The sequence below is a fragment of the Garra rufa genome, chromosome 3, assembly GCF_049309525.1.
Source record: "Garra rufa chromosome 3, GarRuf1.0, whole genome shotgun sequence".
Lineage (NCBI taxonomy): Eukaryota > Metazoa > Chordata > Actinopteri > Cypriniformes > Cyprinidae > Garra > Garra rufa.
The window spans coordinates 13,561,884-13,587,897 of record NC_133363.1 but is presented as its reverse complement, the minus strand read 5'-3'; the positions used below and the strand labels follow the sequence as shown (position 1 = coordinate 13,587,897).

The 26,014-nt window shown below is 33.8% G+C and overlaps 1 protein-coding gene across 1 annotated transcript in view; it reads right to left on the bottom strand.

The window, feature by feature from the left end:
• piezo1 (piezo type mechanosensitive ion channel component 1 (Er blood group)) overlaps nt 1-26,014 on the bottom strand; it is a 110,310-nt gene that overhangs the window by 76,283 nt on the left and 8,013 nt on the right. Inside the window, exons 3-5 of the mRNA XM_073836553.1 lie at nt 9,596-9,718; nt 2,683-2,725; nt 963-1,116 (exon numbers count right to left, since the gene is read on the bottom strand). Coding sequence (XP_073692654.1) covers nt 963-1,116; nt 2,683-2,725; nt 9,596-9,718 — 320 coding nt within the window. The remainder of the gene's footprint in view (nt 1-962; nt 1,117-2,682; nt 2,726-9,595; nt 9,719-26,014) is intronic.

The window sequence follows — 26,014 nt, the reverse complement described above, 5'->3', positions numbered from 1 at the left end:
GTGAAAAAACAAAATAAATAAAATAAAACAAAAATAATAAAGCATACAGCATATCTCAACCGCTCAATATCTTGCACTGACTCAAAATGTAAACTGTTATCGCACAGCTCATGCAGCAAGTCATGCTAAATGTAATAAGCCATAAAGATAGTAAGATATTACATTCATTCATTTTCAATCCAAAAAAGTAAAACAAACAGTCCATGCAATAAACGAGTTGTTTAAAAGTGTACACACAGTCCAAATAAGTGAACACTATCTGGTATATAAACCTATGGAACTTTTGGCTTGACAGCATTAGTCTTGCAAGGCATTTTAACATATATTGTCTGGAGGTTATATATACACTTAGACAGGGAGGTTCCATCTGACCAACTTATAAAATGACCAACCACATTTTTACATGACATTAAGAGGCAGGTAATTCTCCAATCGATGATACCACAATAATCTGGTAGCATGATGCACATACACTTTGCGGTCACAATTTACCTGCATCTTAAACTACTAAGTACAGATTATTTTATGGATATACGACTCAGCAAGAAAGTAGAGTATGCAGTTCTTCCTGAAGAAAGTAAGAAAGAAAAGAAAGAAAGAAAGAAAGCAGAACATGCAGTTCTCATGAAAACATCTCATTTGCTCGCCAAAGTTTCAGAAAGAACGAACGAAAGAAAGAAAGAACACCCCAAAAAATGGTGTGTCATTGCCATAAAGTGCTTATGCATGCAAACAAATATTTGCCTCCCGCCATAATGATAAAATCCCTGACTCACGCAAGTTGTGTACTGTAGCAGCCAGTAATCGGTAGATGACATCAGCACTAGCCACTGCTGCAGGCCATGGGTGGGCTATGTGAGGCTCAGACTAAAGCAGCACTACTTGACACAGTCTCATAATAAGCTGCTCAAACATAAACAGAACAGTAAATCAGAAGTTGGCCTGCTCTATGCTTAGCTCACCTCCTGGAGAAGTGTAGACATGTGAGGTATGGGCCCTTCCTCTCTCTTTTTCAACAGACGGCTGCATAGTATTAGGGTGATCAGAGAGATGATGAAGATGCCAAGATCCGGGGTGAGGAGCCACACCATGCCCCAAGGGTCTTCCAGTGGAAGCCTGCAGGAGAAAACGCAAAATCAGTGATTAAATGCTATATCGGAGTAATATGGTGTTATACAGATCAGAAAATGCAGCCTTTCAACCTTTTCATAAAGAAAACTAATATAAAATAATAAACTCTAATTTTTAAACTTTGATTTTTAAATCATCACAAGTTCATGAATAAAATAAAATACTTAAAATTAAAACAAGAATCACAAGTTCATGAATGTGGTATAAAACAAGGCCTTTTAGCCTTTTTATGAATATGATAAATAAAATAAAATAATATAAAAATTAAAACAAGCATTGAATGTGGTACAAAAGGCTTGAAATTTAGCATTTTTTAAAGTAAAATAAAAAATGACAACGCACATTAAAAAATAAGAATTAAAACAAGCAAGCAGCACAAGTTCACAAATGTGGTACAAAACAAAGCGTGAAATTTAGCCTTTTTATTAATAAAATGATAAATAAAATAAAATATATATTTTTTTAACTTTAATTTTAAATATTAAAAATGAAAATGTGCATTATTTTTTTTTTTTAATTAAAACAACCAAGCATCACAAGGGTTTCATTTTAAAAACATAGTTTCATAGTTTCAAAACAAGTTCATGAATATGGTATAAAACAAGGTTTGAAGTTTAGTCTTTTAGCCTTTTAATGAATAAAAAATAAATAAAATAAAATAAAATAAAAATAATAATTCTTAAACTTTAATTTTAAATATAAAAAATGAAAATGTCCATTAAAAAAAAAAAAAACAATTAAAACAAGCAAGCATCACAAGGGTTTCATTTTAAAAACCTAAAAATTAAAAAGTGGACCACAAGTTCATGAATATGGTATAAAACAAGGTTTGAAGTTTTGTTTTTTAGCCTTTTAATGAATACAATAAAATAAAAGTAATTAAAATTAAAAAGAGCATCACAATAATAGGATTCAAAACAAGGCTTGAAATTTAAAATCTGAAAAAAATAAAATAAAATAAAAAACTTTAAAAATTAAAACAAGTATTATAAAACAAGGCTTGAAATGTAGCCTATTGGCCTTTTCTTGAAGAAAAGAAATAATAAGAAATTAAATAAAATTAAATAATAAAATAAAATAAAATAACTACAATGAGCATCACAAGTTTATGAACATGGTATAAAACGAGGCTTGCATTTGAAAAAAAAAAAACTAAATAAATAAAATAAAATAAAAATAAACCATACAGCATATCTTAAGTAAACTATGGTAGTGCACAGCTCATGCTAAAGCCATGCTAAATGTAATATACTATAAAGATAGTAAGATAATATAAACATTAACACCACGTTTTTTTTTGTTTTTTTTTTTCTTTAAAAAAAGGGATAACAGGGTTGGATGAAAAAATATATAGTTGTTTTATTAGGTCAAATATTTTCTTGGCCATAAGACAATTTCATATTTAATTAATAATTTAAAGTGTAGAGAGTATATGGCTTTGCTCTTTCCTTATTGTTCCTTGAACTTTGTTGTCTAGCTCTGATCATTTTCAGACAGTTCAACGTGATGCCTCACTTATACATGCTCTCATTCTCTACATTCTCTACATACCTGGACACTCCAACATGTCTTGATAGAGTCTCCCATGTGCTGCCTACAGGGAGCGTAAGAGAGAAAGTTTGAATACTCAGGATAAAATGAGTCACAGGTCTAAGTACTGGACATTGTCGAGCAGGGCAAAAAGACAAACCAACCACAAGTGCGTTTGGAAAGCTACCGAAACATTTCCATGAGCCACCAGACCCTCCTTGGGCAGAGTCAGCCAAAGGCTACAAGCCCTTGAAGTCTTTGCAGTCAGCCCGGCGACTCAAGAATTGTAAATCCTGCATTGGTCTTTAAGACAATTTGGGAAGGGAAATATAAATCCAAACCTCAAATACGAGAGGCTAATAATTTCGCTTCTCAAATGGATCACAGTACATTTCATGTCATTTGTAACATTGGCAAGTCCAAGGTCCTGGATTAACATTCCTATCAGATATTGTATTAAAAATTATCCTGGCATTTCCAAGATTTAAAATTGCATGGGTGTGTGTTTCTCTTCATGAGTCCAAACCAAGTCCAATAAAGTGCATACATCTATACTAAAAAGTGTCTCACACGACTCTGTGGGGGTGGGGGGGGGAGCTTCCTGTAGCGAATCGATGCATTTTTAAAACGTAATAATCACTTTAATTTAGTTTGCGCCCACTGGTCGTACACAGAGGTCCTTCCAGGTGGTTGACGTAGGATGTCGGCATTGCGCATGTGCCAGTGAGTTTGTTTATAGAAGCAAAGGAAGCAAAGGAAAACCAGTCACCTCTTGGCTTATATCGAAATCCTCTGACATTTTTCTTTACAAATCCTTGTTTGTACTTCTAATTTGTGACCGTTGTTTTGTTTTTATCTCTCCACGGCACGTTCGCGTTCGCCACTTCTGAGCGGCACATGCGTACAGTCATCCGTCCGGAGCTGCTTCCATGTACAGTTCGCGCAAGCTAGACTAAAGTGATTATGATGTTTTCAATATGGATATTTGTCTTACAAAAATGCATTGATTCGCTACAGAACGCCTTTATTCACCCCCAGAGCCATGTAAGGCACTTTTTATTATGAATGGATGCACTTTATTGGACTTGTTTTCAGTGTTGTTTTCGTCAACGATGACGATGACGAAATCATTTCGTTGACGCCACTTTTTTTCATGACGATAACGAGACGATGACGAGATAAAAATGGCTCGTTGATGACTAAAACATGACGAGACGTGTGTGAGTTTTCGTTGACGAGACGAGAATAGACGAAAATGTTAGTGGGTGGTCCTTCAGACGTTTAAAATGCATGACATTTCCGCTTATTGTGCATGCCAATTAAAACTTAAAAAGTATCTGACGCTATGGCAAGCCGTTTTAGCATTAAACACTCTTTGCTATACTAGTATGGCAAGCCGTTTTAGCATTCCATCCTTGTTTGTCTTTTATATTCTAAAACATACCTTCATTATTGTAATTATTGGTGAAAATAGTCGATCCGGAAGCTCACATTGTGTTGAACTATAGATCTGCTATTTTCAGAACTTATAAGTGACACTACCCAACAGCAAAATACTTACTGACCTACATTAATTTGTTAAAAGACTACCTTTTTCCCTTTTTTTGACTAAAACTAGACTAAAACCTTTTTGACTTTTCGTCGACTAAAACTAGACTAAAACCTTTTTGACTTTTCGTCGACTAAAATTGGACTAAAACTATCACATATAGAAGTGACTAAAATTTGACTAAAACTAAGAAGCATTTTAGTCCAAAAGACTAAGACTAAGACTAAATCTAAGATGGTTGTCAAAAACAACACTGCTTGTTTTGGACTGATGAAGAGAAACACCCACCTATGCAATTCTAAAGCTTGGAAATGCCAGGATGATGTTCAATATAACTCAGATTGGTTTCATCTGAAAGAATGAAGTTATATACACTAGGATGCTTGGATGGTGCGTAAATAATGGGCTAATTTTCATTTTTGAACTAGCCCTTTAAGTTAGCTTTCAACAGATCATTTTAATCTAGTTTTATAGATACTTTATAGTAGGGTTAAAGAAAGGGACTTAGATGACCAGACTGGTGTTTTGGAACCAACAAAAGTTTCAGATCCAAGAACACATCCTGCTTGATAAAAATCACGGTCACATGTGAATGCCCTGCTGGAAAATTCAGTTTCATTTCGTAGTGTTTTGGAACATAGCTGGCCTTAGTAGCTGGCTTCTTGTGTTAAAACGAGAAGCTTATTGAATGCCCAAATTAAAAACTTTGGTGCCATGTGTTGGATGAGGTTTGAGTTTGAGATTAAAGCTGTATATGTAGATGTAAAGTATGTGTATGTATAGGTCACATGCTAGTAGCCTCATTTACATGGACATGCGTTGTTTAGGCTGGCATGAAATCTTTCTGATTGATAAATATGAACATAGTGTTTACATAAATGCTAAATAAAGTGATTGGGTTGATGTGCATGCTTATATGTCACAAGTTTCAAATGGGATTTGATTTTTTTTTTATATTAGAACATTGCACTGTTTCACCCTGGTGAACGAACCAGCTAAAACCAGCCCAGGCTGGTTGGCTGGTTTTAGCTGGTCAACCAGCCTGGTTTTAGTTGGTCATAGCTGGTCAGCAGGCTGGTTTTAGAGGGATTTTGGCCACTTTCCCAGCCTGTCTGGGGGAGACCACCAGCTAAAACCAGCCTGACCAGTCTGGGAGACCAGCTAAAACCAGATACTTCCATCTTAAACCAGCTAAAAGCAGCCAACCAGCCCATTATTGAAAAAAAAAAATGTTTTATCCATTTGTAACATAGCTATCCTTCAATGTAAACAGTCTGCAAAGTTGTTAATCAAAAATATGATGATTTACCAAGGGCTGTTTCTCTAATGTTGGTGAGTTCAACTAAACGCTTGTCCATGAAAGATAAGTCCATACCTTCTTTATTTGGACCAATAAGCGTCTCTGAACCACAACCTGTAAGTATGATTAATACGTTATGTGTACATTTTAAACTTTAGCTGTGGGCACGATTCACTTACATTACGGAAAGATCAATCACACGAGCCTTGGCCAGCTGACCAATCAGAGCAAAGTAGGCTTATTCAAGGGAGGGGTTTACTGACTTTAAGTTCAGAACTGCTTCAAATGAATCATTTCAAAATCATTGCAAAATGACTCTAATATTAAATGTATATTTGAGAAAATGACAATGTTTTCTAAACTTCGATGCATTTAAACCTGTTGTCGGGGACTCCAACACAACATCAGGACATTTTAAAATACAAATATGACCTGCTCTTTAATACTGATCAATTTCAGGTTCTAATTTGGAGGCAATGAGCACGCAAAACTTTGTGCCCGCTGTAAAATGTCACTTTCTGTGCCAAAAACAAGCATCTGTGAATGAGAGTCCAAAGCAAGAACTGGTGAGACAACATTTGTCCTGCACCATTGGATGAATTTTTCGAATAACGACAATCATTTATAACACTTAGGATTTAACAAGAACAGCTTGTTCAGTGTGTCATACATCATCATGCCATTCCTACATCAGTGCATACGCACATAACTATCCAGTTTCGCTTTTCAATCCGGTCAAGTGTTTACATGTCGTATCAAAAAGATTAAAAAACAGATTACAATCCAAATGAAATTTCAACTAGATTTGTCAAATTCATTCAGATTGACATAATTACAAGTGACATTTTTATTCGGACTGCGAACTAGTCCGATTAAACACAAATGATTAGGGTCCAAGTAAATGCTGCTAATGAAAACAAGACCAACGTAGTATGTCTGCATTACATTCATACTACAGAGAACATTCTTTTTTTAATGGTTGCTAAGTAACTACTTATTCAAAAGTACCACCTACTAAGAGAGTATGCAATTGTGGACTGATATATATGTCAATTTACATCTTCTAAGACCTTAATTGTTTTAACTGATCAAGATAGGTTTGTTAAAGGGATAGTTCACCCAAAAATTTTAATTCTGTCTTTAATTACTCATCATCATTTCATTCCAAACCTGTAAGACCTTCCTTCATCTTTTGAACACAAATTAAGATATTTTTGATGAAATACGAGAGTTTTCTGACTCTGCATAGACAGCAACGCAACTACCACGTTCAAGGTTGTAAGGACACTGATAAAATAGTTCATGTGACATCAGTGGTTCAACCATAATTTTATGAAGCTTCGATAATACTTTTTGTGTGCAAAAAAAAAAAACTTTATTCAACTTTATTCAATTTCTTCTGTGTCAGTTTCCGCTGCGCCTTTGTGAGAGTACCACAAAGGCTGATGCAGGAGCCGGTGTTCTGACGATAAATGTCCATCTCTCTTAATTCATCGTCTGTAAATTCTGGTTCATACAAGTCAGACTGGGCAAAAAAATTCCAAGTCATCCTAATTTTTACATTGTAAGTTTAAGAAAAATGTTTTATGTGCAGCATGCATCTTCCTCTGCTTGTAAACAAGGTGTACGTCAGAACACCGGCTCCTGCGTAAGCAGCAAGACATGCATGCGCTGTGCTACTCTTATGAATGTACGACAGAGACTGACAGAAAAGAATAAATTGTTGAAGAAAGGGATTATTTTGTTTTCTTTGAACACAAAAAGTATTCCATATCTTCACAAAATTACGGCTGAACCACTGATGTCACATGGACTATTTTAACTATGTCCTTACTACCTTTCTGGGCCTTGAATGTGTCAGTTGCATTGCTGTCAATACAGGGTCAGAAACCCTTCTTATTTCATCAAAAATATCTTAATTTGTGTTCCAGAGATGAACAAAGGTCTTACGTGTTTGAAACGACATGAGAGTGAGTAATTAATGACAAAATTTTCATTTTTGCAGGACAAAAATAAAACCTATTTAGCCTTTGGCTCCTATGAGCAGTGTTGTTTTCGTCAACGATGACGATGACGATGACGAAATCATTTCGTTGACGCCACTTTTTTTCATGACGATGACGAGATAAAAATGGCTCGTTGATGACTAAAACATGACGAGACGTGTGTGAGTTTTCGTTGACGAGACGAGAATAGACGAAAATGTTAGTGGGTGGTCCGTCAGACGTTTAAAATGCATGACATTTCTGCTTATTGTGCATGCCAATTAAAACTTAAAAAGTATCTGACGCTATGGCAAGCCGTTTTAGCATTAAATACTCTTTGCTATACTAGTATGGCAAGCCGTTTTAGCATTCCATCCTTGTTTGTCTTTTATGTTCTAAAACATTCCTTCATTATTGTAATTATTGGTGAAAATAGTCGATCCGGAAGCTCACATTGTGTTGAACTATGGATCTGCTATTTTCAGAACTTATAAGTGACACTACCCAACAGCAAAATACTTACTGACCTACATTAAATTGTTAAAAGACTACTTTTTCCCTTTTTTTGACTAAAACTAGACTAAAACCTTTTTGACTTTTCGTCGACTAAAACTAGAATAAAACCTTTTTGACTTTTCGTCGACTAAAATTGGACTAAAACTATCACATATAGAAGTGACTAAAATTTGACTAAAACTAAAAAACATTTTAGTCCAAAAGACTAAGACTAAATCTAAGATAAGAGAAACAAAATTAGGTTCCATAGAATAAACGTGTTTTTTCTTTTTTTCTTTTTACTTTCTTGTCTTTATCAGCATTTCAATCCATTTTGTAGATGTCCTGGGAACTAAGGTTCATTTAAAGTGAGAACTAATGTCTTTTCAAATTTTACAACTATATACAGTCACAAAGAATTGTTTATCACACAGAATCTGTACCAATATCATGGATCATAACTATGTCAGCATCACTTAGGCATTGAGTGTAGTTTGGGCTCCTCCTCAATGCATCCTATAAATGTTGCCATATATCTTTCATCCAGTCTGTTTTTCTTCATTAGTAACATGCCGTTTTATAGGTGTTGAATTGTATCTTTAGCTCCTTGCTTTGTTTCTTGTGATATAGGCAACAGGTTAAGTAAAAATATGAATATGCAATATAGTACTTAAATTTAGCAAAATACTCTTCTTTATAGTTATTTTTTCTACCTGACTTAGTAGCTTATGGATGCTGAGTGTGTTTTTTGTTTTTGTTTTTTGTTGAGGTAAATGCATTGTTTAAGCTTTACACGTTTTCCGAAGTTTGAAACACTGACATTTTAATAAGCTGAACTGTAGGCTCTCTTATAAAAAAGGCCTACCTATTGATGGCCATTTATGTTCTTAACCTGTTGTAGTTTGTTAAAGTTGTGCACTAAATAGACACTGCGACCGTTTTAGGGTGTGTTCACACTTGTCATGTTTGGTTCGATTAAAACGAACTCTGGTGCAATTGCTCTGTTAGTGCTGTTCATTTAAATAGTGTGAACGCTGCCATACGGAAACTGGTGCACACCAAACAAGTGGACTGAGACTGCTAAAAAGATGGGTCTCAGTCCGCTTCCAACTGAACTCTAGTGCAGTCCGGATGAAATATGAACGGACCAAATGTTTCTAAATGAACCAAAAACAGGAAGTTAGGCTCGCTATCAAAAATACCAGTGTGAACTCTAAGCAAACCCGGACCAAATGTATCATTTTCCTTTTTGGTCCAGAACAAACGAACCAAACAAACCGAACTACAAGTATGAACACACCCTTAGTCGCAGTCTGGAACTATCCCTTTAAGTAATTATTCAACACTGATTGTGATGTTACCATTTTTCACCTGTCAGTAATTACTGTAATTACTGTTTGTGGAAATGTGCCTGGACCGTGAATGTGCCTGAACCAACTAAAAACCATTTAGTTTAAAAACAACTTAAAAATGCGTTGTCGCTGTCGTTTTCCTTTTTTTTTTTTAATTGAAGAATGCATCCTCTTTGTGATTGCTGCTAATGACGCTTAATGAAGAAGAATGCGCTCTATGATTGTATTTGCACTTGAAACAAGTCAGACTTACAGTTGTGTCCCAGTGCATCATCAAGACTGGGGATGGTATATAAGCAGATCTGGAAGGTGACGTGTGCCAAGAGGAAAATCAGACTGGTGCTGAAAAGGGCCTTGATGTAACGTCCAGTGTGTCCTGTTGAACAGAGAAGAAAAACACAAGGTTGGCACAATTCATAAAAAAATAAATCTTGGTTAATGAAGGTTGATAGTTACTTTAAGACAATGACAGTCAATATTACAAATCCATACAGATTGCATTCACAAATTAGCCTAGTTTCACCTCGAGATTTAATGTCCATATAAGTTTTAACTTGACATTTTAATAAAACTTTAAAAATCATGATTAAAAAAAGTCAATCGACACAATATGTGTCAACTACACATCGGTTGTCATAACAATAGCTTTACAGGCTTTGTAGAAACCCTCGTAATATTTAATTGCAACATTTACATTGCATGTTTTTCCAACAACGCAGCAGTATAGGAGCAACATGTGTGAGTGTTTAACTTTTGCGAGAATTGGGAAAATGCAATGGCAGGCACTGTTAGGGCAGAACTTTTATTTTTTTAATTTTTATTTTTGTTCTAAAGAGAGTTTTGACTTTGTAGCAATATAAGCGAGGGCTAGTTTTCAAACTCATTCGGACTAAACTAACGCCTTCATTTGAGAATGCATATACTGTGGAGAATTATGGGTGCTTATAAAGGACTTCTTTTATAGAGCGCGCACCACTTTAAAAACATAAACAGAAGAAACGAGTGTATACATAACTAGTGTGGCACAGTAAAGCTTTGTAGGGCAGTAGTTTAATTATTGCTTGTCAAATCACCACTATTGTTATTGCTCATTCATAAGTAACTCATTCCAAACCTTTTGTGCCACTGATATGAAGGATATATCTCAAAATGTGCACCTTATTGAACAAACTTGTTATTCTTTCTTTTCTTCTTTTTTTAATTTTAAAGCTATTTTTAGTTCCTTTTTCTTTTTTTAGTACTTAACTGTAATAAACATATGCTGTGGAATGTCTATTAGTTTGCAAATCTATTACTACAACACAGTGCAGTCAGATCAATTTTGACATTCTGATTGACTCACGGGCTAAATGTTAGCATTCCCAAAACTTTTATTTTAATTTGTGAATGAATTATATATTCAGAAAGCAAACAAATGCTCCCCCAATTTATAAAAATGACCTTGTTCAAAAGTTTACATACACTTGATTCTTAATACTGTGTTGTTACCTGCATGATCCACAGCTGTGTTTTTTTTTTTTTTTTTTAATAGTTGTTTATGAATACCTTGTTTGTCCTAAATAGTTACACTGCCCGCTGTTCTTCAGAAAAATCCTTTAGGTCCCTCAAATTTATTGGTTTTTCAGCATTTCTGTGTATTTGAACCCTTTCCAACAATGAGGGTCTCATATTGAACTATTACAAAAGGTTTAAACGTTTACTGATGCTTCAAAGGAAACACTGATGCATTAAGAGCCTGGGGGTGAAAACTTTTGAATTTGAAGATCAGAGTAAATTTCACTTATTTTGTCTTCAGGGAAAAACTTAAGTATCTTCTGTAGCTTTTGAAGGGCAGTACTAAATGAAAATAAAAAAAGATATTTAGGTTAAATAAGAAAAATGTGCATATCTTCATTCTGTTCAAAAGTTTACACCCCTGGCTCTTACTGCATCATGTTTCCTTCTAAAGCATCAGTGGGTGTTTGAACCTTCTGTAATAGTTGCATATGAGTCCCTCAGTTGCCCTCAGATGGATCTCAAATTCATACAGTCATTGTTGGAAAGGGTTCAAATACACAAAAATGCTGAAAAACCAAAGAATTTGTTTTTCACAAATTCTGCGAAAAACTGGATCATTCAGGTAATCAACTCCCAGAACTTTTATTTAATTTGTGAATGACTTATATATAGAGAAATCAAGCAAAGGCTCCTCCCATTTCTTGTAATTTTTTGCTTCACCTGCAAAAAGACCAAAATATACATAGTGTAGCTTAAAAAATCTCAGGGCATACTTCAAATAAATACTGTATGTCTATAAGGTCATCTGATAAAAAAACTGCTTTAAATGTGTTGCTATTAGGGTTTTCTCAGAGTTATTAAAACTAAAACACCAACGAAATTTAAATGTGACTTCTGATTTCAGCACACACAAAGAGTGATAATTCAGCACACTCATGATTACAATTCATTTTGTTGTTCACCGGCAAAAAAGTTCTGATTGTTTAGAAATGTGCAAGCATATCTCTCCACAAGCCATATAATTTTATTCACATCCATACCACAAACAGCCACACTAAAGTTTAAGACTCAGGGTTAGGGGTTGTTCATTAACCGTAAGTACGGATAGTAACAATGCCTTAGTAAGCACTACGTATAGGAAGATAAAAAAGAAAGCTGCACTACAGTCTGAAATGAGTACCACCTGAGGTCTGTGGTTATACTTTACTGTAAAACACTGATGGAAATGCACCGCTGCATAATGTAACCTGTAAAATAAAGGTTTTACTGAATAGACAGCAGATGGGCCACCCCACGGCTTGAGGCTTTCAAGTTCTTCTGCTCAATGCAAGCTAAACTTCAATTTCCAGTATATATGTGAAAACGGATAGAAGTATTTTGGCTAGACGAGGTAAGTGAGGACACCTGGGTAAGAATGAACACTCTGGACACACAGAGAGGCCTCTGCAAAGCTGTATTTGTCTTTCCAGTTTGTCTTGGCATTTTCTCTGGTTTGTTTCCAGTGAGATTCAATGAAAGGACACTTCAGTGCTCGCCACAGATAGCAGCACCGCTGTTTACCTCTAACCAGTTACACCTTATAGCGAGAGTGTGGGGCCATTATGAGATTTTCTGCAAAACTAGATGACTGTGATGTCTTGTGTTTTGACACATGTAACTATGATTGTTTTAACAAGAATCAGGGCTCTAGAGCACTTGACATAGCTCCATAGACCCCAAAATGGTGTAGAGTTACTCAGTGACTATGGAAAGAATAACAGCCTGCCTTACCAAACCAAGCAAAAGAAATTTACACAACAGCTGTGGGACATTTTTTTACTCAGTTTTAAAGTTATCCTCTAGTTATACACACTGTTTATTTTGGAGTATCACAACAATGTAATACAATCACAGACAATTACATTTTGAGTATTTGCAATGTTAAATAAACACACACTGAATTTGGTCACCAAATTAAAGGCACTCTTATGGCGTTTTCACACTTGGCTCATTTGGAGTGTTTGTTTCGGAACCTGGTTTGTTTTACTCCTTGATTCGGTTCATTTAGACATATCAGATCAGCACCAAAATAGTCATTCTGAGATGGTCTCGGTGGAATAAAGTTCATAGTCAAAAGTTTACATACACCTTGCAGAATATGCAAAATGTTAATTATTAGCAATTTAGATGGATCATACAAAATGCATGTTATTTTTTTTATTTAGTAGTGACCTGTATGAGATATTTCACATAAAAGACGTTTACATTTTGTACATTTAGTCACAAAAGAAAATAATAGTTGAATTTATAAAAATTACCCATGTCCAAAATTTACATACCTGAATGATCCACAGCTGGGTTTTTTTAGTGATAGCTGTTCATAAGTTGTTCTTCAGAAAAATCCTTCAGGACCAACAAATTCTTTGGTTTTTCAGCATTTTTGTGTATTTGAACCCTTTCCAACAATGACTGTATGATTTGGAGATCAAGCTTTTCACACTGAGGACAACTAAAGGACTCATATGCAGCTATTACAGGTTCAAAAGCTCACTGATGCTTCAGAAGGAAACACGATGCATTAAGAGCCGATGGATGAAAACTTTTCGAATTTGAAGATCTAGGTCGATGTTCTGTAGTTTCTGAAAGGCAGTACTAAATAATAATAAAAAAAAACAGAGAAAAATGTTCTCAGAATCTTCATTTTGTTCAAAAGTTTACACCCCTGGCTCTTCTTTGGGGGCAGCCGTGGCCTAATGGTTAGAGAGTCGGACTTGTAACCCAAAGGTTGCAGGTTCGAGTCTCAGGTCCGGCAGGGATTGTAGGTGGGGGGAGTGAATAACCAGCACTCTCTTCACCCTCAATACCACGACTGAGGTGAGACCCTTGAGCAAGGCACCGAACCCCCAACTGCTCCCCGGGCGCCGCAGCAATGGCTGCCCACTGCTCCGGGTGTGTGTTCACTACTGTGTGTGTGCACTTGGATGAGTTAAATGCAGAGCACAAATTCCTAGTATGGGTCACCATACTTGGCCTCACATCACCTCCTTTCCTTTCCTTTCCTTTCCTTAATGCATTGTGTTAAAAAAAAAAAAAGTCACAGCTGTGGATCATTCATCAAGTGTATGTAAACTTTTGAACAGGGTCATTTTTAACTATTATTCTCTCTTGTGAACTATATGTAAACATCTTTTATGTGAAATTTCTTATTCAGGTCAGTACTAAATAAACAATAACATGCATTTTGTATGACGCCTCTTATTTTGCCAAAATAATTAACATTTTGCAGACTCTGCAAGTTGTATGTAAACTTTTGACTTCAACTGTATATAATAATGTATAGCAGTTTGATTTTCTGTTAAAATGTTTCACTGTTTGAGCACAAATTTGAACCCGTTACAAAACCTGCATGGGAAGATCTTTAGCCTTCATGCTAAATTTCTGCTTATGTGTATTTACTATCACAGAATTTAAGCAAATTCTGTATCATTTGCAGCAGTTTGCATTTTTGCTGCAATTTTTCATTAACAAAAATGTTAACCTGAGATGGAGAAAGCAATATTAGCTAATAAAATTCCATAATTCATAGTCCAAACAAATGAATAAATGTTTCTGTAAATTCTGTTAGCAGGAAGTACGCAGGAATGAACCAACAATACGGAGCACCAGGACATCCAGTTGTTTTAAAAGGAAAGCAAAGTTCTGGCATGAGGGCTATTACTATAATATATAATACAATTTATTTAATATAATATTTCATATTTTTAATAATAAGCGATCTGTCCAAATCATTCATTCACAGTCTACACTTGAGTCAAACTGTTCTCTTCCAAAACAGCAGCTGTACAAGTGATCCAATGCCTTGTTTATATGTATATGTTTAGCACATTGAATGAAATTCATGTTTCTAGACGTTTAACGATACTATTCAATTACTATATGCTATAACACTGTCATTATATGTATTTGGGCAAATTTTTGCTAGTTTGCTTTAAAAAAAAGAAAAAAATCAAAAATGCTGGATAAATTATAAGGAAAATATGATCCTATATGCCATGAATTTTAAAAGGCTTAATTCTGCAGGCCTTCAGTGGCTTCGTGCCACATCAATGTTAGCTTTTATTCTTTGGTAAATCCTACTATTTAAACAAGACAACTGAGGGACTCATATGCAACTATTACAGGTTTAAACGCTCACTGATGTTTCAGAAGAAAACAAATGCATTAAGAGCCAGGGGATGAAAACTTTTTGAATTTGAAGATAAATTTCATTTATTTTGTCTTCTGGGAAACATGTAAGTATGTTCTGTAGTTTCTGAAGGGCAGTACTAAATAATTAAATTAAAAAAAGAAAAAAAGAAAAAGAAAAATGTACACATCTTCATTCTGTTCAAAAGTTTACACCCCTGGCTTTTAATGTATCGTTTTAAACACACACACACACACACACACACACACACACACACACACACACACAGATGTAGATTTGCTGCACAAAAATCAGAAGCCCATTTGTAAATGTCACAAAATATCACTTTACTAGATAAATTATAAAGAAAATATGATCCTTTTAGCCATGAATTTTAAAAGCCTTAATCTGGAGGTCTACAGTGGCTCCGTGCCGCATCAATGTGAGCGTTTATTCTTGTTAAATCCTATATTTAAACATGACTCTAATCCTATTTATTAAAAACTTTGAACATGAATGATACCTCAAATTGTGTGGCTTGTTGGGGAGAAGTGTGCTATTACTTTAGCAACCGTTCAGCCTTACAATCTTAATACAGCAGAGCGATAAACTAAGTGCATAGTGCACATTATGGCCAAGAATGCATGTACTAGTAAGAGAACGTTGATGTTTATCTAAAGAGTCATTAATCATACAGTGATGTCATGTTAATAATCAGATTAAGCTATTTCATCAAATGTTATATACAAGTTAATGAAAGCGCATTCTAAAAACAAATAATGCTTGACGATGATAAACTACTTTTCCCAAAAGTATCACAAGCTTCCTGTGGTTAAGGAAGTCATTGTCGGTACAAAGAGCGCAGCTTACGTAAGTCTCTGAAGTATCTGGTGAGACTAGAACCCGAGTTCTGACCCTGGCAGCTGGGGGCACGTGGCAGACACACCCCAGAGAGCCCTGCTGCTTTCCGGAACTTTCCTATCCCACATACAGCGGTGGGAAAGCATGCGGAAAGTCTCATCACCCCTTCATACCAGTGTGCATTCGTTTTGGAAAATTTACAACTGAGCCATTATTAATTAAAACACTTAATTAAAAATCTTTAATGAAAATGTACAGAGGACCAACACGATATATTTAATGTTAGAAAAAAAAAAAATCTTCTTAGATAAAAATATGGATATCAACTGTATGGACTATATAAATAATATAGAATGGCTAACAACAAATTAAGTGTGAAAGTGAAATGATAATCAAAATTAATCATTTTTGCTTTAATACAAATTCCCAGTTGCACAGAGCCTGTGCACGTCAATTCAAATAATTGCCCCCCAAAAATAAAAAAAATAAAAAAAATCCCAACTGGATTCCCAGGATGGACTCTGAACTTTTTTTCTCATTGATATCATGTTTCACTCAGGATTACACATTACAGAAACAAAATAGGTTGTTATTAATTTTTCATATTTACCTCAAACTGTTTCGCAAACCTTTTGCAAAGAAAGTAACCTTCTTAGGGCATTTACACGCTTTTACACCTAGTCATTTGTGTTCGTTCAACCATCATATTGGACCTCTGAGTTTTAAAAAACGATCTTACCAACTGTGCATGAAATATGCATTAGACAGCATGGGTGTGCCATCCTAAACACAATAGGCCTGCATCATAACGGAATTGATTACCGGAAGTGCTGCTCAAAGCAGTGTATCTCTATTTCAATTTTACCTTCACATCAGAGACTTCTCAGGGAAATGCAGGAACAACTATATATATATTAAAGGTGTAAGATAATAGTTAAGACTAACAATGTCAATGTCAATGTACTTACAGTCGTTTTCTTTTTCTAACGTTTTTAATTGTATTTTCATTCCTCTTTAGATGGTTGGAAGGCTATCTAGCAGCAACTGAAGCAACAAAGACTTGCTTTCAGATTTGTATAGCCATTACATATCTACACAAAAGATGCACTTGAATCCTTTTCACTTAATTTGGTTTTGTCATTCCATAGATAATTTATTTGATTTATTTTATTTGTTGCTGCTATGACTGCAATAGTGAATACACTGTGTAAATTCTCTGTATATACACTGTCATTCAAAAGCTTAGATTCAGTAAGATTTTTATTTTTTTAAGTTTTTAAAAAAGTATTTTCTGCTTATCAGGCCTGTGTTTATTTGATTAAAAAGTAGAGAAAAACAGTAATATTTTAAAATATTATTGCAATTCAAAATAGTGGTTTTCTATTTTAATATACTTTAAAATATAATTTATTCTTGTGATCAAAGCTGAATTTTCAGCATCATTTCTCCAGTCTTCAGTCTCACATGATCCTTCAGAAATCAATCTAATATGCCATTTTATTATCAATGTTGGAAACAGTTGTGCTGCCTAATATTGTTTTGTTGGAACATGTAATGCATTTTTTTCAGGATTCTTTAATGAATAAAACATTAAAAAGAACAGCATTTATTTAATACATAAGTCTTTTGTAACAATATACATTGCCGTTCAAAGTTTGGGGTCAGTATATATATATATATATATAATAATACAATAATATATATATATATATTATTCAGCAAGGCTTATACGTGACCCTGGACCACAAAACCTGTCTTAAGTCGCTGGGGTATATTTGTAGCAATTGCCAAAAATACATAGTATGGGTCAAAATTATTGATTTTTCTTTTATGTCAAAAATCATTAGGAAATTAAGTAAAGATAATGTTCCATGAAGATTTTTTGTAAAATTCCTACTGTAAACCTATCAAAATGTAATTTTTGATTAGTAATATGCATTGCTAAGAACTTAATTTGGACAACTTTAAAGGTGATTTTCTCAGTATTTTGATTTTTTGCACCCTTAGATTTCAGATTTTCAAATAGATGTATCTCGGCCAAATATTGTCCTATTCTAACAAATCATACATCAATTGAAAGCTCGTTTATTGAGCTTTCATATGATGTATATATCTCAGTTTTGTAAAATGTAACCTTATGACTGGTTTTGTGGTCCAGGGTCACATACAGCTAGAACATACTTAAATTTTGAATAAATGCTGTTCTTTTTAACTTTTTATTCATCAAAGAATCCTGAAAAAAGTATCAAAGATTCCCCAAAAATATTAAAGGGATAGTTCACCCAAAAATGAAAATTTGATGTGTATCTGCTTACCCCCTGGGCATCCAAGATGTAGGTGACTTTGTTTCCTCAGAAGAACACAAACGAAGATTTTTAACGAAAACCGGTGCAGTCTGCCAGCTAAATAATGGAAGTGGATGGCACGAAACAATCGTTTTTTGCGAAAAACTGAACAGTATTTATATAATTTTTTACCTTTGATACACAGCCACGTCCATCTGTCATGAGTACGAGTTTAGCATCCGGCTCGTTACATGTGAACGCGCTCTGGCGTAGTATACGCAAACACCGTAGGGGGAAATCGGTGAAAAGTCCCGGATGAATTTGCGCAAGCAAACGTAATCTTTTAGCTTTAAATCGGTTTGAACAATCAGGATAAGCACAAGTAATTACCATTTTGAATAGCCGCTATACCCACAATCTCTGTGCACTGTGTAAACAATCAGTGTTATATACATGCGACAGATCGCTTCCGGTGTTTGCGTATACTACGCCAGAGCACGTACACATGTAACGTGCCTGATGCTAAACTCGTGCTCATGACAGATGGACGTGGCTGTGTATCAAAGGTAAAAAATGATATAAATACTGTTCAGTTTCTTGCAAAAAACGATCGTTTCATGTCTTAGGACATCAATGTATCGTCACAAGCCGCAGGGTGTCATTTGGATTTGTTTGTGCATTTTTGTTTACTTTTAAAGGTCTGGTGCCCATCCACTCACATTATTTGGCTGACAGGTTTTCGTTAAAAATCTTTGTTTGTGTTCTGCTTAGGAAACAAAGTCACCTACATCTTGGATGCCCTGGGGGTAAGCAGATAAACATCAAATTTTCATTTTTGGGTGAACTATCCCTTTAAGTAGCACAACTTTTTCCAAAACTGATAATAAATCAGCATATTTGAATGATTTCTGAAGGATTGTGTGACACTGAAGACTGGAGAAATGGCTGAGAAAAATTCAGCTTTTCATCACAGAAATAAATTATATTTTATAGTATATTAAAACTGGGACATCGTTATTTTAAATTGCAATAATATGGCATAATATTACTTTTTTCTGTAGTTTTGATCACATAAATGGAACTTTGATAAACTTAAGAGACCTTTTTTATGACATTAAAAATCTTACTGATTCTGATCTTTTGAACGGCAGTGTATATATTTCTATGCAAGTGTACTTGTTCTGCTATAAATGTTCTCACATGACATGACAAGTTTCACATCTATAAAAGCAAGTGGTCTAAAAAATAATAACCCAATGACCCAATATTATCCAGTTCATTCACTTTATTTTGTAACAATGAAAAAACTACCCTCTCACTCTATTTGATGCACAGTGCTGCAAGATACAGTAAGAAGTGTTTGAATTCACTGCACAAAGAAAACGGTTGCTTCAAGATTTAGTGAGAATCATTCGAAATTTGCCCAGAGTTCTCTGTTATAAACAGCGCTGACTTGCATCAGAAAACCAGAAGTATTAATGCTAACTATAACCATGGTGTTGTGGTAGAAATAATAATACATTACCCATTTTAGGGTTTGTACAACATTTAAGAGAAAAATTCAAGCACCTTATTAATGACTTTCCAGCATTTAACATAACTATTTCCAGCACTTTAAAGCTCTAAAATGATCCAATTTGAATGTTATTATTAATGGGATGACCAAAATATACTTCGCGGTAAACAAAGTAAAATTTGTTTGCCGGGAAAACATGACTAAACATGACTGATATGGTATGCAAAGTAACATAGCACTTTATTTTATTTCAGAACGTATTTTTTTAGTTTGAATTGGCAGACTAGTGTCTCGTCCCAGCTCTAATAGCAATATCGAATCACAATATCATACCAGCACCCAAGTATTGTGATAATATTGAGGAGCTTGGGAGATAGGTGTATCATCCCATCCCTAGAAAAAAAAACTTTTTATGTATACTTAATATATTCAATATTTATAAATTGTAGACACCATTTTTTAAGTGGAAGTCTATGGAAGAAAAAATAATGGAAAAAATCATTAAAAAGGTAAATTTGAGGTTATATTTCACTTTATTCTCACAATTCTGAGAAGCGCGTACACATGTAACGTGCCTGATGCTAAACTCGTGCTCAGGACAGATGGACGTGGCTGTGTATCAAAGGTAAAAAATGATATAAATACTGTTCAGTTTCTCACAAAAACCGATCGTTTCGTGTCTTAGGACATCAATGTATCGTCACGAGCCGCAGGGTGTAATTTGGATTTGGTTGTGCGTGTTTTTGTTTACTTTTAAAGGTCTGGTGCCCATCCACTCACATTATTTGGCTGACAGACTGCACCGGTTTTCGTTAAAAATCTTTGTTTGTGTTCTGCTTAGGAAACAAAGTCACCTACATCTTGGATGCCCTGGGGGTAAGCAGATAAACATCAAATTTTCATTTTTGGGTGAACTATCCCTTTAAGTAGCACAACCTTTTCCAAAATTGATAATAAATCAGCATATTTGAATGATTTCTGAAGGATTGTGTGACACTGAAGACTGGAGAAATGGCTGAGAAAAATTCAGCTTTGCATCACAGAAATAAATTATATTTTATAGTATATTAAAACTGGGACATGGTTATTTTAAATTGCAATAATATGTCATAATATTACTTTTTTCTGTAGTTTTGATCACATAAATGGAACTTTGATAAACTTAAGAGACCTTTTTTAATGACATTAAAAATCTTACTGATTCTAATCTTTTGAACAGCAGTGTATATATTGCTATGCAAGTGTACTTGTTCTGCAATAAATGTTCTCACATGACATGACAAGTTTCACATCTATAAATGCAAGTGGTCTAAAAAATAATAACCCAATGACCCAATATTATCCAGTTCATTCACTTTATTTTGTAACAATGAAAAAACTACCCTCTTACTCTATTTGATGCACAGTGCTGCAAGATACAGTAAGAAGTGTTTGAATTCACTGCACTAAGAAAACGGTTGCTTCAAGATTTAGTGAGAATCATTCGAAATTTGCCCAGAGTTCTCTGTTATAAACAGCGCTGACTTGCATCAGAAAACCAGAAGTATTAATGCTAACTATAACCATGGTGTTGTGGTAGAAATAATAATACATTACTCATTTTAGGGTTTGTACAACATTTAAGAGAAAAATTCAAGCACCTTATTAATGACTTTCCAGCATTTAACATAACTATTTCCAGCACTTTAAAGCTCTAAAATGATCCAATTTGAATGTTATTATTAATGGGATGACCAAAATATACTTTGCGGTAAAATATACTTATACTTTTTCTCCTCAGCTCAGAATCATGAGTTTATAGCCCACACTTCTGCCCTTTTTTTCCCTCAGAATTGACAAACTCGCTATTGTTGAGTTAAATCGAGTTATTAAGTCTGAAATCCGAAACATAAACTTGCATTTCTGAGTCTTTGATGACAGTGCTCCACACCACAGAAATGTGATGTCTACTCCAAACTGGTCTATTGTCTAATGTCTAATGTTTATCAAAATAAAAAAATATGTTGAACTTTATTCATGCAGGCATTGTATTAAGCAATAGGCTACTACATAAAGTATTGAATAAAAAAGCTTTCCGTTCCCACAAGTAAACGTCTAAAACATTTGTTTATTTGACAAATACATCTAAACAACTTCACCCGCAATAAAGACAGCAAACACTGTGTGAAAGTCACGAGAATCAGAAAGTGTACGACTTCACTGCTCCGTTTTTTAACTCCTTCCTCAAATTAAAGCAGCCGATCGGTAAGTTTGTTCGATTGAGATGCCAGATGCCTCGCCTTGAACACTAGTCATCCTCTAACCGTAATTGTGACAGATGTACAAGCGTCTGAATGAGCTCCATGCGGCTGTAAGAATACACTGCTTCGAGTCACAACGGAAGTCACATGACGTCAAACAGGTCTATTCAATGGCAGCTATTGTTTAACATCTGCAAAGACAGTTATTATGTCTTATTGTAGGTCAAAGGTAACCAGGTCAGAAAGCAGAACAAACCATTCTGAACTTATTAAACTTGAAATCCTAATAATTAAGGAAAGTGTGACTACAAATGTGAATTTTGACCTAAGTGCACCCAGGCTAAGATTTTACACTGGTGATCTACATTTTCCAACAGCCGCCTTCTTCTCCTAAGCCTCTGATTGTTCACAACTGGCCTGGCCTTCCCCGGATTTCCCAGCCACAGAATGTGTAGCTAATCGACAGTAGGAAAAAAGCAAGATGGTTTTCATTAAAACCATTAATACTGTTCAATGTCAGGTTTCGTTTTACTGTGGCTGGCAGTTGCAGGGATTTTCTGAGCAGCAATTCTCTCAGTGCCAGATGATCCCTTGTGTACAAGCACAAGATGACTGTCATTTGAGTTCCCAGAACTTGATGCAAGCCTCCCGTGAGAACACTGAGTGCACTAACGTCCAAACAGCGGAAAGCAAGACTTGTCAGAATTCCACACCTCTGCAACGGAGGTAAAGCAAGGTGAAGCAATCTGCACATTTCCTACTTCTCTGTCAAAACAATAAAGCTCAACATCTGATGTAAGGAATGTAACTCATGACCTTTGAAAAAAAAAAAAAAAAAGGAAAGGTGGGCTGATTAGTGTGTGTGGGAGAGCAAGAAGTTCAATCTGCTATTGCAATAAACAACAACAAAAAAAGATACTGACAGCAGACTGGTGGTGACAGATTGAGGTGAACAAATGTTACAAATTTAGGAAATGTATTATTAGATTTTTAGGTAAAAAACATAAATAAATAAGTAAATAATGCTGTCAATCGATTACAATAATAATTAATTAAATCTTTTTATTTTTATATACTTTTATATTGCAATAATGTTACATTCAATCTTCAAATTAATGTAGAAACAACAAAGTATATTTTTAATATTTGTTGAATATTTGTCATATTTAGCTACCTGTGCCCTTACGAAACAGAGTGAATAAAGTTATCACTAAATACACTAAATACTAAATTTAATATATATAGATATGAACTGAAATATGGCCTGTTCACTGTTGTTCTACTGAAGATCGCATTTATTTAATCCAAAGTACAGCAGTACAATTCTGAAATATGTTTACTATTTAAAATAACAGTTTTCCATTTGAATATATTTTAAAATGTAATTTATTCCTGTGAGTTCAAAGCTGAATTTTTAGCATCATTACCCTAGTCATATAATCCTCCAGAAATCATTTTAATATTCTGATTTGCTGATCAAAAAACATGGTATATTTTGTAATGTTACAAAAGCTTTTAAATTCAGATAAATGCTGATCTTTGGATCATCCTATTCTTCAAATAATCCTGAAAGAAAATCTATATTCAATGACCAATATTTATGCATCACTATTTATTTTAATCAGATAGAATAGATGAATGAATAAATGAATGAATGAGAAATGTCTGCTGGAAACATTTTGTATTACCTTCAGTAGGTAGGTATGCAATCATTTTTGGCAATTCTGTCTTTTTACAGACTTTTTAGTACAGAACAGAAGCAGCATAAATAAATACATTTACAGGAATCACAGTCATAGAATGTTAATTCTTAAGCAAACAGATATGCAGTAACTATCAAGACAACAGAAAAGGTGTGCCTGCCCAACATGAGATCATCATGCCATATTACTTACAAATGACATAAGCCTCATCACGACAACACCGATACTTCTGACTGAGGCATGTCAGTGCAAATTGTTGTAGGAATTCGACATAAAAAACAGCCCACCTTGTTGGTAGAGGCTTTTTACACTGAAACACTTAACTCCGCCTACCGATGTGTGATTGGACTAGTCAACAATACAAAAGATGACAGTCTAACAACAGCTCTAGTGGCGTAGATGGTAAAACTTTATTTTGACTTTATTCTCTATATATTTCGGCTTTAATCTCTAAATATGTTGAATTTATTTTCTTAACTTCGACTTTATTCTCAAAATATTTCTACTTTATTCTCAAAATATTCCGACTTTATTCTCAAAATATTCTGACTTTATTCTCGAAATATTTCTAGTTTAGTCTCGATATATTTCTACTTTATTCTCAAAGTATTCAGACCTTATTCTCAAAATATTCTGACTTTATTCCTGTAATTTTTAAAAAAATCCTGTAACTTTATACTCAAAATATTTTGACTTTATTCTCATCATTTCAGTTTTATTCTCAAAATATTCCGACTTTATTTTCGAAATATTTCAACGTTATTCTTGTAATTTTGACTTTATTCTCGTAATTTCAACTTTATTCTCAAAATATTCCGACTTTACGCTCAAAATATTCTGACTTTATTCTCATAATTTCAACGTTATTTTCAAAATATTCTGACTTTATTTTTTTCTAAATATTCTGACTTGATTCTCAAAATATTTCGACTTTATTCTCGAAATATTCTGACTTTATTCTCAAAATATTTTAACTTTATTCTCGAAATATTGTGACTTTATTCTCATAATTTCAACTTTATTCTCGAAATATTGTGACTTTATTCTCATAATTTCAACTTTATTCTCGAAATATTCCGACTTTATTCTCAAAATATTCTGACTTTATTCTCGAAATATTTCGACTTTATTCTCATAATTTCAACTTTATTCTCGAAATATTCTGACTTTATTCTCAAATATTTTAACTTTATTCTCAAAATATTTCAACTTTATTTCTCAAAATTTCAACGTTATTTTCTAAATATTCTGACTTTATTTTTTTAAATATTCAGACTTTATTCTCGAAATATTTTTACTTTATTCTCAAAATTTCAACTTTATTCTCAAAATTTTTTTTATTTATTCTCGTAATTTCAATTTTATTCTCGTAATTCCAATTTTATTCTCGTAATTCCAACTTTGTTCTCGTAATTTCTACTTTATTGTCATAATTTTGATTTTGTCATAATTTCGACTTTATTCTCATAATTTCAACTTTATTCTCATAATTTCGACTTTATTCTTATAATTTCGACTTTATACTCAAAATATTCCGACTTTATTCTTAAAATATTTTGACTTTATTCTCGAAATATTTTGACTTTATTCTCAAAATATTTTGACTTTATTCTCAAAATATTTTGACTTTATTCTCATAATTTCAGTTTTATTCTCAAAATATTCCGACTTTATTTCCGAAATATTTCAACGTTATTCTTGTAATTTTGACTTTATTCTCGTAATTTCAACTTAATTCTCGAAATATTTTTACTTTATTCTCGTAATTTCAACTTTATTCTCAAAATATTCCGACCTTATTCTCTCTCTCTCTCTCTCTCTCTCTCTCTCTCTCTCTCTATATATATATATTTTTTTTTACCTTATTCTTAATATATTTCAGCTTTATTCTCTAAATGTTTCAACTTTATTCTCTTAATATTTTGAATTTATTCTCGAAATATTTTGACTTTATTTTCGTAATTTAAATTTTATTCTCATAATTTCAACTTCATTCTCAAAATATTCAGAATTTATTCTCAAAATATTTCGACTTTATTCTCATAATCTTAATAATAATGCATTGCTGTTTGCAGTTAGTGTAAATAGAATCCATTGCTATTTGCATTTAGATAAAATAGCCTTTATTGCTAGTGCAACTAGCCATTGCCTATAAAAAAAGCATCTGCTAAATGACCAAATGTAAATATCAATGTTAATGTGTCTTTGACACAGGAACTTCTATGGCAAGTGCGTTTTTACTTCTTACCAATAATAGGTCTTGTGAGTTCTTTTTGTCATCTTTTTTTTCTCACAATGTGAAAAAGGCCTACAGACAATCAGTGCAGTCTCAAAAATTGGTCAGCCGTTCTAATAAATAATAACTCATAAATCATTCCACTTAGAATCTTTCATTTCTGTCCCCA